This window comes from Babylonia areolata, chromosome 34, assembly GCF_041734735.1.
Source record: "Babylonia areolata isolate BAREFJ2019XMU chromosome 34, ASM4173473v1, whole genome shotgun sequence".
NCBI classification, from domain to species: domain Eukaryota; kingdom Metazoa; phylum Mollusca; class Gastropoda; order Neogastropoda; family Buccinidae; genus Babylonia; species Babylonia areolata.
The window spans coordinates 24,800,005-24,812,504 of NC_134909.1; the positions used below are offsets into that span (position 1 = coordinate 24,800,005).

At 50.5% G+C, this 12,500-nt stretch overlaps 1 protein-coding gene across 1 annotated transcript in view; it reads right to left on the minus strand.

Moving 5' to 3' along the window:
- The window catches only part of LOC143277475 (uncharacterized), a 21,512-nt gene that overhangs the window by 5,432 nt on the left and 3,580 nt on the right, over positions 1-12,500 (minus strand). The window contains exons 2-3 of the mRNA XM_076582318.1: positions 11,769-11,801; positions 1,931-4,348 (exon numbers count right to left, since the gene is read on the minus strand). Coding sequence (XP_076438433.1) covers positions 1,931-4,348; positions 11,769-11,801 — 2,451 coding nt within the window. The remainder of the gene's footprint in view (positions 1-1,930; positions 4,349-11,768; positions 11,802-12,500) is intronic.

Here is a 12,500-nt window from a genome sequence, read left to right on the forward strand (position 1 = left end):
AACCCAAACAACTACAGAGTAATAACTATCAATTGTTCTTTAAGTAATCTACTTTGTCTAATCCTCAACAACAGACTGAATAATTATCTAGAATTAAACAATTTACTTGCAAAGGGACAAGCTGGATTTAGAAAAGGTTTTAGAACTACGGACCATATTTTTTGCTGAAAAAAAAGTTGCTTATACCATTAAAAAAAAAAAAATCGAAGTAACAGACTATACGCATGGTTCGTTGACTTCAAGAAAGCTTTTGATAACATTTCACACAAAGGTATGTTCACAACACTACAAAAAATAGGTGTACAAGGTAACTGCTTCAATTTGATAAAAAGTTCATAATTATGCAGACACAAAAGTCTGCACCTGTAATGAAAATGTATTCCCCCTCAATGTTCGAAGATGAGCGCTACAGGGAAATACAATAAGCCCCACATTATTCAATATATCTGTAAATGATATTGTTGATTGGCTCCCAGATACCGATTCGCCAACAGTTAGTCTGTCTCAAAACAAAAGTATCTCTTGTCTTTTATATGCTGATGTCTTTGTACTACTTTCAGAATATAAACATGGCCCACAGTTAAAACTAAACCAGTTACACTTATATTGAAAACAATGGGGTATTCAAACCAATAGAGACAAAACAAAAAATGTCATATTTTAGAAATCAGAACCACGAGCTAAATTATTCTTAGAATGTGGAACAGAACAGTATGAATGTCTGGGAATCGCATTCCATAGATCAGGCAATTTTGAAAAAGGCTACGGAGCATCTGGCAAAACAAGGTAATAAAGCACATCATGATTTTAAAAGAACATTCAAGAATGAAACCATAAGCAGACATATCATATCAAAATTATTTGATAGTCTTGTTTCACCAATACTAGCGTATGGAGCAGAAATATGGTTCCCTACTTGTGAAAAAGCAGATACTACTTTTACCTTTGACAAACTGTATAACAATTGTCTCATTAACACATTTCCACATGAGCATGTTCACTTCAACATTTTCAAACAAACATTGGGAGTACACAAAAAGCCACAATTTTAGCGATACTCAGTGAAGTAGGTAAATACCCATTAACTTCAAAAGTGATCATTCAAATAATAAAATCTTGGTTTCACATAACACAGGCAAGAGCAAATTCGTATGTAAAACTTATGTTTGATGACATGCTTACAGAGGAACACCGAACATGGATTAAATTTGTTAGAATTATATTACAAAATCTTTGGAATAACCAGTCCACATTCAATATTCACAGACTTAGCCACATTATAATGAATAAACTATAATATGGATATGTTTTATATTGGAAGAGAAACAAATCTGAAAATATGTCTTCACAACTATTTTCTAACAACATTAATCATGAATACAGAACCGAACCTTATTTGCTTGAAGGTTATCTTAGTTATAATCAAAAACAATCATTGTGCAAATTCATAAATACCTCCCAAATATCATTAAACTCAGTGAGTAAATAGTGGAAGACAAACTTGTGAGATTGTTTGGAAAATTTGTCAATAACTGCTGTCCAGACGACAAAGTAAATAGGAGTGATTCAATCTCTTGTTATTTATTTATTTATTATTATTATTATCATTATTATTATTTCGTTTTGTTTTGCGTTTTGTGTGTGGTACGTGCAACTTTGCACGCGTGTCTTATAAACCTTGTCAAGGTTTAATTGACATCGAAATTGATTCTGATTCTGATTCTGATTCCTACACACCCACACCCACACCCTCACCCACCCAGCCAGACACGTATCATGACACGGACAGCACATCTTAACGAAGACCCCGTGGTGGATGTCCTGACAGTTGTACCCTCCTACCATACCACACCCCCTACCCCCGTCGCCCCCCCCCCCCCCCCCCCCCCCACACACACACACATCCTTCCCCACCCACCCAGACACGTACCATGACCCGGACAGCACATCCTGAAGAAGACCCCGTGGTGGATGTCCTGACAGGTGTAGGGCAGCATCTTCTGCCTCAGGTCTCTCACGGCCTTGGCGGGGTCCGTCTGCAGCATGCCCTCCCCGCCTTGCGTCATCAGCAGAGGCATCACTGACCCGCACTTGGCCTCCCCGTGACCTTGACCCTGACCCTGGCCGTGACCCTGGGGAGGCTGCGTAGCCTTGGGAACAGCCGTGGTGGAGCTGCTGCTGTTGTTGCTGTCGGTGGTCGCGGAGATGTTGGTGTTGGCTGATTTGAGTTGAGCCTGGAGCTGTTGTTGTCGTCGTTGTTGTTGTTGTTGCTTCATCATGTTCATCATGGCCATCGCCGCCATGCCCCCTCCCCCCTCCATCCCCCCTCCCCCCATCATCATCATCATGGCGGCGGGGTTCCCTGCCCCCCCTGGACCCCCGGCCCGGAGCATGGACCCCATGGAGGAGGTGAAGGTGTGCGGCGTGAGGCACTGCTCCAGAAGCCCCTTGGAGCTGGACGTCTGCATCATCAGCGCCAGCGCCATGTTGTTCCGGTTGCTGGTCATGGAGCCCGGGAGGCTGGACCCCACCCTCTGGCACAGGTGGATGGAGGTCGGCGAGGCGCAGCTCAGCATCAAACCGTCGGTCTTCGTGCCCGGCGGTAGAGCGGCGGCGGGGTCCATGCAGCCCAGAGACTCGTAGTACTGCGTGACGCACATCTGCCGACCCATCGTCTGCGCCTTCAGCTGGAACTCCCGCGGCATAGGCATGCTGGAGAAGACGGTGCCCTTCCGCGCGCCGGGCTGGGGGCGGGGCAGTGGGAGGGCGGGGCGAGGGCCGCCCAACACGGACGGCACGTGCGGCATCAGACTTCCCACTCCTCCGGCAGAAGCCCCGACCGTCCTGGAAGCGGCGGCCTTGAACCTCTGCATGAGCGCCGCCATGTTCCCGGGGGCCAGAGAGAGGGGGGAGGGGGAGCGAGGGGGAGGGAGGGGGAGTGCCGGGGACCCGCGCACCGGGGAAACGGGACGTTGGTGGTGGTGGAGAGGGAGCGGGGCGGGGGGTGGGGGAGGGCGCGGCTTGTGCTCCCTGGGCACGAAGTCGATGGTTCCCTGGCGGGTCCGAGCGATGACCGTGCTGTGGGCACTGGGGGCGGCGGGAGAGTTGGGGTGGGGGTGGAAGGGGAAGGTGGGTGCGCGGTGTGCCGGGGAGGCGAGGGGGACGGGGGGCAGGCTGTTCGGGGACCGTGCCGACACGGGCCCCGCCAGGGACTTGGGCGGCAGGGACAGCGGTACGTGCAGTCCGGCAGGGGCCCTGGGGGAAGGTGGGGGAGGTGAGCGAGGAGGGGGGAGACCCACAAACAGGGGCATGGGGGCGGGAGGGGAGGGTGGGTGACGGCGTGGTGGTGGCAGCCCCCCACCTCCACCACCACCACCCAGCGACAACAGGGGATTAGGGTTGGCCAGCGGTGGGGAGGGGGGAGGAGGGGGAGGGAGGGGGTTGGGGATGGAAGACGGTCTTTTCTGCAGGCTGTGCAGCTGCTGTTCCGTCTGCTGCCTCTGCCGCTGCAGCTGTTGTTTCTGCCGCTCAAGCCGCTGCTGCTGCTCCGCCAGACGCCGCTCCTGGTCCTGCAGCTGCTGCAGCTGTTGGCGCCGCATCTCCAGCTGCTGCAGCCGCTTCTGCTCCTCCCGCATCCGCTGCAACTGCCGCTGCTGCTCCTCGATCTGCTGCAGGCGTCGCTGCTGCTCCTGCATCTGTCGGAGCTTCTGCTCCTGCTCCTGCAGCTCCTTGAGGCGCTGCTGTCTCTCCTGCAGCTGCTGCTGTCGCTGTCTCTCCTTGGCCTCCTGCAGGCGGCGCTGCTGCTCCTGCAGCTGTTGGAGGTGGAGACGCTGCTGCTCCAGGCGGTGGTGCTCTTCCTGCAGCTGCTGGATCTGCTTCTGCTGCTCGTGGATCTGCTGCTGGTGCCGCTGGTGCCGCGCGCGCTCCTCCTCGATCCGCTGCTGTAGCTGTCGCTGGGCCTCCTGCAGCCGATGTGGGCTGACCTCGGGGGGCGGGGGATGCTGGGGGGGCGGCAGGGAAGGAGGGGGAGGAGGCTGTGGCTGTGGCTGTGGCTGAGTCAGGCTCTTCTGTTGCTGCTGTAGCTGCTGACGGACTTGTTGCAGTTGCTGGAGCTGCTGCTGTTGCTGTTTGATGACCTGCTGGTACTGCAACAGCTGCTCCGCCGTGGGGGCTTGGGACACAGCGGGGGCCGATGGGGGTGGAGGGGGGACAGGAGGTGGAGGGGCGGGCTGGGGGAGGGGGGAGGAGGACTGTTTGGGGATTGTGTCCCCTGACGACGGTGCTGCTGCGGTCTGCTTCTGGTGCTGCTCCAGGAAGGCCAGGAACTCCTGAGGGACGGTTCCAGTGCCTGTCACACAGTGCGGGGTCAGGGTGTGTGTGTGTGTGTGTGTGTGTGTGTGTGTGTGTGTGTGTGTGTGTGTGTGTGTGTGTTGGTGTGTGTGTGTGTGGCTGAACCAGAACAGGCACACACACACACACACACACACACACACACACACACACACACACACACACACACACACACACACACACACACACACACAATCAAGATGTCTTTCGGTCAGACAACGCAAAAGGACTCATCATGCCTGAATACCGGTTTTTAAGATCAACCGAAGACATCGCCTCCATCTCCTACTCCCACCCCACAAAAAAAAACAAACAAACAAAGTTGAAGGGTCAGACAAAACAGCATCAGCAAGACCAGCTGTCCCTTGTGCCGCTCTGTCCTCGTCACATTTAAATCAAGTACAGTTATATCAGCAATAACTTCAAATGTACAGTTATATCAGCAATAACTTCAAATGTACAGTTATATCAGCAATAACTTCAAATGTACAGTTATATCAGCAATAACTTCAAATGATGATGACGATGTAGATACTTGTACAGCCCCTATCCTCGGACAGAAACCAAGCTGTGAGTGCTTCACAGAGTCATTTGTACAGCAGGCTGTTTACCTGGGTACAGCCCCTATCCTCGGACAGAAACCAAGCTGTGAGTGCTTCACAAACACAGTCATTTGTACAGCAGGCTGTTTACCTGGGTACAGCCCCTATCCTCGGACAGAAACCAAGCTGTGAGTGCTTCACAGAGTCATTTGTACAGCAGGCTGTTTACCTGGGTACAGCCCCTATCCTCGGACAGAAACCAAGCTGTGAGTGCTTCACAAACACAGAGTCATTTGTACAGCAGGCTGTTTACCTGGGTACAGCCCCTATCCTCGGACAGGAACCAAGCTGTGAGTGCTTCACAGAGTCATTTGTACAGCAGGCTGTTTACCTGGGTACAGCCCCTATCCTCGGACAGAAACCAAGCTGTGAGTGCTTCACAAACACAGAGTCATTTGTACAGCAGGCTGTTTACCTGGGTACAGCCCCTATCCTCGGACAGAAACCAAGCTGTGAGTGCTTCACAAACACACAGTCATTTGTACAGCAGGCTGTTTACCTGGGTACAGCCCCTATCCTCGGACAGGAACCAAGCTGTGAGTGCTTCACAAACACAGAGTCATTTGTACAACAGGCTGTTTACCTGGGTACAGCCCCTATCCTCGGACAGGAACCAAGCTGTGAGTGCTTCACAAACACACAGTCATTTGTACAGCAGGCTGTTTACCTGGGTACAGCCGACTGACAGCTGCCATCGGGCGGTCATCATCATCATCATTAGTTTTCTGTGTCACTCAATCGGGTTTCAGTCATGCACACATACACATATGTAACATTTTACCTGTATGACCGTGTTGTTTATTTACCACGCCATGTAGGCAGCCATACTCCGTTTTTTGGGGGTGTGCATGCTCGGTATGTTCTTGTTTCCGTAAGCCACCGCACGCTTACATAGGTTAATGATATTTAACGTGCGTGTTTGACCTTCTGCGGCGTGTGTCTACACCAGGAACGGGTTCAAACACTGGCAGGTCTGCACACATCTTGACGGGGGAATCTCCACCTCTTACCCACCAGCCGCAGCTAATCAACGAGATTCGAACCTGGGACCCTCAGTTTGAAAGTCCAATGCTTTAGCCACTCAGGTATTGCGCCCATAGCCATGTCTGATTCAGTCCAGGTAGAATTCAAATCAAGTTTAAAGTACTGACTTCATACAAGAGCCGACACAGAGTGTTTCCGGGGTGTCCTCAAAACCTTGGCCTCAAGGCCGTCAACCCACAGGTCATTAAACTTAGCTGTAGCTTGCTAAGGGTCTAGGCTGGTCCCATTTGCCCGAGTTATGCTTGTCGTTTTTAGGGAAGTGGTCGATTTTGGCTTCTTAAGTGGCTGGGTCATGAGAATGAAGCCATTTGTTATGGCTGATGTTAAAAAAGTAATTTATGATGTTGAGAACTGACGCTGGAAGGACGTGATTGCGGTCTGAATTTCAAGGGGAAGATAACTCAGTCTGCCTCTGGGAAAACGAATACTGTCGTCGTCAGGGGAGTCTGTGTTTGTGTCTAGGGTGTGTGTATGTCTGGAGGGTGGGGGAAGGTGTGTATGTCTGGAGGGTGTGTGTGTCTGGAGGGTGGGGGAGGGGGTGTGTATCTGGAGGGGTGGGGAAGGGTGTGTATGTCTGGAGGGTGGGTGTATCTGGAGGGTGGGGGAGGGGGTGTGTGTCTGGAGGGGGTGGAGGAGGGTGTGTATGTCTGGAGGGTGGGTGTATCTGGAGGGTGGGGGAGGGGGTGTGTGTCTGGAGGGGGTGGGGGAGGGTGTGTATGTCTGGAGGGTGGGTGTATCTGGAGGGTGGGGGAGGAGGTGTGTGTCTGGAGGGGGTGGGGGAGGGTGTGTGTATGTCTGGAGGGTGGGGGAGGGGTGTGTATGTCTGGAGGGTGGGGGAGGGGTGTGTGTATGTCTGGAGGGTGGGGAAGGGTGTGTGTATGTCTGGAGGGTGGGGGAGGGTGTGTGTATGTCTGGAGGGTGGAGGAGGGTGTGTGTATGTCTGGAGGGTGGGGGAGGGTGTGTGTATCTGGAGGGTGGGGAAGGGTGTGTGTGTGTCTGGAGGGGGTGGGGGAGGGTGTGTGTGTGTCTGGAGGGGGTGGGGGAGGGGGTGTGTATGTCTGGAGGGTGGGGGAGGGTGTGTGTGTGTCTGGAGGGGGTGGGGGAGGGTGTGTGTATGTCTGGAGGTTGGGGGAGGGTGTGTGTATGTCTGGAAGGTGGGGGAGGGTGTGTGTATCTGGAGGGTGGGGGAGGATGTGTGTATGTCTGGAGGATGGGGGAGGGTGTGTGTATGTCTGGAGGGTGGGGGAGGGTGTGTGTATGTCTGGAGGATGGGGGAAGGTGTGTATGTCTGGAGGGTGGGAGAGGGTGTGTGTATGGAGGGTGGAGGAGGGTGTGTGTGTCTGGAGGCTGGGGAAGGTGTGTACGTCTGGAGGATGGGGAAGGGTGTGTGTGTGTCTGGAGGGGGTGGGGGAGGGGGTGTGTGTCTGGAGGGTGGGGGAGGGTGTGTGTATGTCTGGAGGTTGGGGGAGGGTGTGTGTATGTCTGGAGGTTGGGGGAGGGTGTGTGTATGTCTGGAGGTTGGGGGAGGGTGTGTGTATCTGGAGGGGGTGGGGAAGGGTGTGTGTATCTGGAGGGGGTGGGGAAGGGTGTGTGTATCTGGAGGGTGGGGAAGGGTGTGTGTATCTGGAGGGTGGGGGAGGGTGTGTGTATGTGTGGAGGGTGGGGGAGGGTGTGTGTATGTGTGGAGGGGTTGGGGGAGGGCGTGTGTATGTCAGGAGGGTGGGGTAGGGTGTGTATGTCTGGAGGGTGGGGGAGGGTGTGTGTATGTCTGTCTGGAGGGTGTGGGGAGGGTGTGTGTGTCTGGAGGATGGGGGAGGGTGTGTGTGTATGGAGGGGGTGGGGGAAGGTGTGTGTGTCTGGAGGGTGGGGGAGGGTGTGTGTGTATGGAGGGGGTGGGGGAGGGTGTGTGTGTCTGGAGGGTGGGGGAGGGTGTGTGTATGGAGGGGGTGGGGGAGGGTGTGTGTATGGAGGGGGTGTGGGAAGGTGTGTGTATGGAGGGGGTGGGGGAAGGTGTGTGTGTCTGGAGGGTGGGGGAGGGTGTGTGTGTATGGAAGGTGGGGGATGGTGTGTGTGTATGGAGGGTGTGGGGGAAGGTGTGTGTGTCTGGAGGGTGGGGGAGGGTGTGTGTGTATGGAAGGTGGGGGATGGTGTGTGTCTGGAGGGTGGGGGAGGGTGTGTGTGTATGGAGGGTGTGGGGGAAGGTGTGTGTGTCTGGAGGGTGGGGGAGGGTGTGTGTGTATGGAAGGTGGGGGATGGTGTGTGTATGGAGGCGGTGGGGGAAGGTGTGTGTGTATGGAGGGTGTGGGGGATGGTGTGTGTATGGAGGGTGGAGGAGGGTGTGTGTGTGTAGATGGTGGGGGAGGGTGTGTGTATGGAGGGTGTGGGGGAAGGTGTGTATGTGTGGAGGGGGTAGGGGAAGGTGTGTATGTGTGGAGGGTGTGGGGGAGGGTGTGTGTCTGTGGGTGGTGTGGGGGAGGATGTGTGTATGGGGGGAGGGTGAGGGGGTGTGTGTGTCTGTGGGATGTGAGTGGGTGTCTGTGGGGGGTGGAGGAGGAGGGGGCATAGTAAGTGGCTGAACCAGAACAGGCACTAGAGACCACCACCAAAGTGACTCAACAGTGGTGCAGGGTCTCTTCTGGTATGTAGTCTCTTGGCAGCCTAACACCGACACCTCTCTGTGGTCTGTCAGCACTGGGACTACAGCTGACGAATCGTGATGTTGTGCAGGTGACGGCTTCGTTGTGTGGCTGACAGGTTTTCAAATAACGCTACTGAAATGGTGAGAACAATAGGGCGGACACAATGAATACATCCTGAAAAGAAAGGTAACACGCATAAAATAGCCTGTGCCAGTCTTGAATAATAGCTAATTAGTGTTTGCATATTTCTTCTGTCTTCACTGCTGTGTGCACATGTCAAATAATCGTATAAGGAGAAGCGCTGAGCTCCTTTTTGAGGAAGTGTTTGGGTTCTTTGAAATGTACCCTTTATTTACACGTGTGCTGGCTGAATCGGTAGCATAAGCAAGCACTGACTTCAAGTTGTGTACCTTGTAAATGGAGACAGTTAGCACTCTGTACTGTTGTTTAATCTTCGTTCAGTTTGCCTGTCCAAAATACAGCAAGTGGGTGTGAGGAGAGGGGTATAGCTCTTCCACACACACACACACACACACACACACACACACAATCGATTAAACCTTCTTCTTCTTTTTATATCCATCTATATATTTTTTTCCAGTTTGTGAAGTGTGGAGGTGAGACGCAGAGCGCACAGGGGGTGCATGAAGGCTGTGTCGCCTGTCACAGTGGACACATCACAGCTCTCCACTCAGCTCAACACACCGCTTCCACAACAACACTGCCATTGTCTGTACGTCTGTTCGTTCACGGCTCACCGCATCGTGACTGTTTCACATCAACAACTCCGTCTGTCTGCTTCTGTAGGAGAGGTATGAATTATTAACAGGGTTTGTTGGTGTGTGTGTGTGTGTGTGTGTGTGTGTGTGTGTGTGTGTGTGTGTGTGTGTTACGGTCTGTCTTTACACTTGTGGATGCATGCACAGTGGGTGTGATTACATTTGCGTGTTCTCAGCAGCGTGAAAGCACGCAGGTGTGTGTGTGTGTGTGTGTGTGTGTGTGTGTGTGTGTGTGTGTGTGTGTGTGTGTCTGTGTGTGTGTGTGTGTGTGTATCTATGTGTGTGTGTGTGTGTGTGACTGTGTCCCCGTGTGTCTGTGTGGCGTGTCTGTTTTCTTTTTTTCGTTTCTTTTTGTTTGTTTGTTGTTTTTGTTATTGTTTTGTTTAGTTTCTAGAGAGGATATATATACATACATACATACAAATATACATATATACATACATACATAAATGTTAAGAGATAAAGAGGGGAAAAGTGGCTCTCGAGCACACACTACTTACACACACACACACACACACACACACACACACACACACACACACACACACACACACACACACTATAATCCAAGCCCTACCCAGTCCAACCATCAGTGATACACAACAGTCCATCAGTGATACACAACAGTCCAACCATCAGTGATACACAACAGTCCATCAGTGATACACAACAGTCCAACCATCAGTGATACACAACAGTCCATCAGTGATACACAGCAGTCCATCAGTGATACACAACAGTCCATCAGTGATACACAGCAGTCCATCAGTGATACACAACAGTCCATCAGTGATACACAACAGTCCATCAGTGATACACAGCAGTCCATCAGTGATACACAACAGTCCATCAGTGATACACAACAGTCCATCAGTGATACACAACAGTCCATCAGTGATACACAACAGTCCAACCATCAGTGATACACAACAGTCCATCAGTGATACACAACAGTCCAACCATCAGTGATACACAGCAGTCCAACCAACCATCAGTGATACACAACAGTCCATCAGTGATACACAACAGTCCATCAGTGATACACAACAGTCCAACCATCAGTGATACACACAACAGTCCACCAGTGATACACAACAGTCCAACCATCAATGATACAAAACAGTCCAACCAGGACATCAGTGATACACAACAGTCCAACCGTCAGTGATACACAACAGTCCATCAATGATACACAACAGTCCAACCATCAGTGATACACAACAGTCCAACCATCAGTGATACACAACAGTCCAACCGTCAGTGATACACAACAGTCCAACCAGGACATCAGTGATACACAACAGTCCATCAATGATACACAACAGTCCAACCATCAGTGATACACCATCAGTGATGCACAACAGTCCATCAGTGATACACAACAGTCCATCAGTGATACACAACAGTCCAACCATCAGTGATACACAACAGTCCAACCATCAGTGATACACAACAGTCCATCAGTGATACACAACAGTCCAACCATCAGTGATACACAACAGTCCATCAGTGATACACAACAGTCCATCAGTGATACACAACAGTCCAACCATCAATGATACACAACAGTCCAACCATCAGTGATACACAACAGTCCAACCATCAGTGATACACAACAGTCCATCAGTGATACACAACAGTCCAACCGTCAGTGATACACAACAGTCCATCAGTGATACACAACAGTCCAACCATCAGTGATACACAACAGTCCATCAGTGATACACAACAGTCCAACCATCAGTGGTACACAACAGTCCATCAATGATACACAACAGTCCAACCGTCAGTGATACACAACAGTCCATCAATGATACACAACAGTCCAACCGTCAGTGATACACAACAGTCCAACCATCAATGATACACAACAGTCCATCAATGATACACAACAGTCCATCAATGATACACAACAGTCCAACCATCAGTGATACACAACAGTCCAACCATCAATGATACACAACAGTCCATCAATGATACACAACAGTCCAACCATCAGTGATACACAACAGTCCATCAATGATACACAACAGTCCAACCATCAGTGATACACAACAGTCCAACCAGGACATCAGTGATACAGAACCTCCATGATACTCACCAGTCAACCATAACATCGATAATACTCACCAGTCAACCATGACATCGATAATACTCACCAGTCAACCATGACATAATACTCACCAGTCAACCATGACATCGATAATACTCACCAGTCAACCATGACATCAAAAATACTCACCAGTCAACCATGACATAATACTCACCAGTCAACCATGACATCAATAATACTCACCAGTCAACCATGACATCGATAATACTCACCAGTCAACCATGACATCAATAATACTCACCAGCTTGTGCTGCCGCCATCACTGTGCCATCATCTGTCAACATCAATACAGTGATACTGTATGCCATCTGTCAACATCAATACAGTGATACTGTGTGTCATCTGTCAACATCAATACAGTGATACTGTATATCATATGTCAACATCAATACAGTGATACTGTATATCATATGTCAACATCAATACAGTGATACATCTTTACTGTATGCCATCTGTCAACATCAATACAGTGATACTGTGTGTCATCTGTCAACATCAATACAGTGATACTGTATGTCATATGTCAACATCAATACGGTGATACATCTTTACTGTATGCCATCTGTCAACATCAATACAGTGATACTGTGTGTCATTTGTCAACATCAATACAGTGATACTGCTGTACTCTACGTCATCTGTCAACATCAATACAGTGATACTGCTGTACTCTACGTCATCTGTCAACATCAATACAGTGATACTGCTGTACTCTACGTCATATGTCAACACCAATACAGTGATACTGCTGTACTCTACGTCATCTGTCAACATCAATACAGTGATACTGCTGTACTCTACGTCATATGTCAACATCAATACAGTGATACTGCTGTACTCTACGTTATCTGTCAACATCAATACAGTGATACTGCTGTACTCTACGTCATATGTCAACATCAATACAGTGATACTGCTTTACTGTATGATCAGATTTTATCAGAACCTTGCCCACTATGATGCAAGCAGGTTG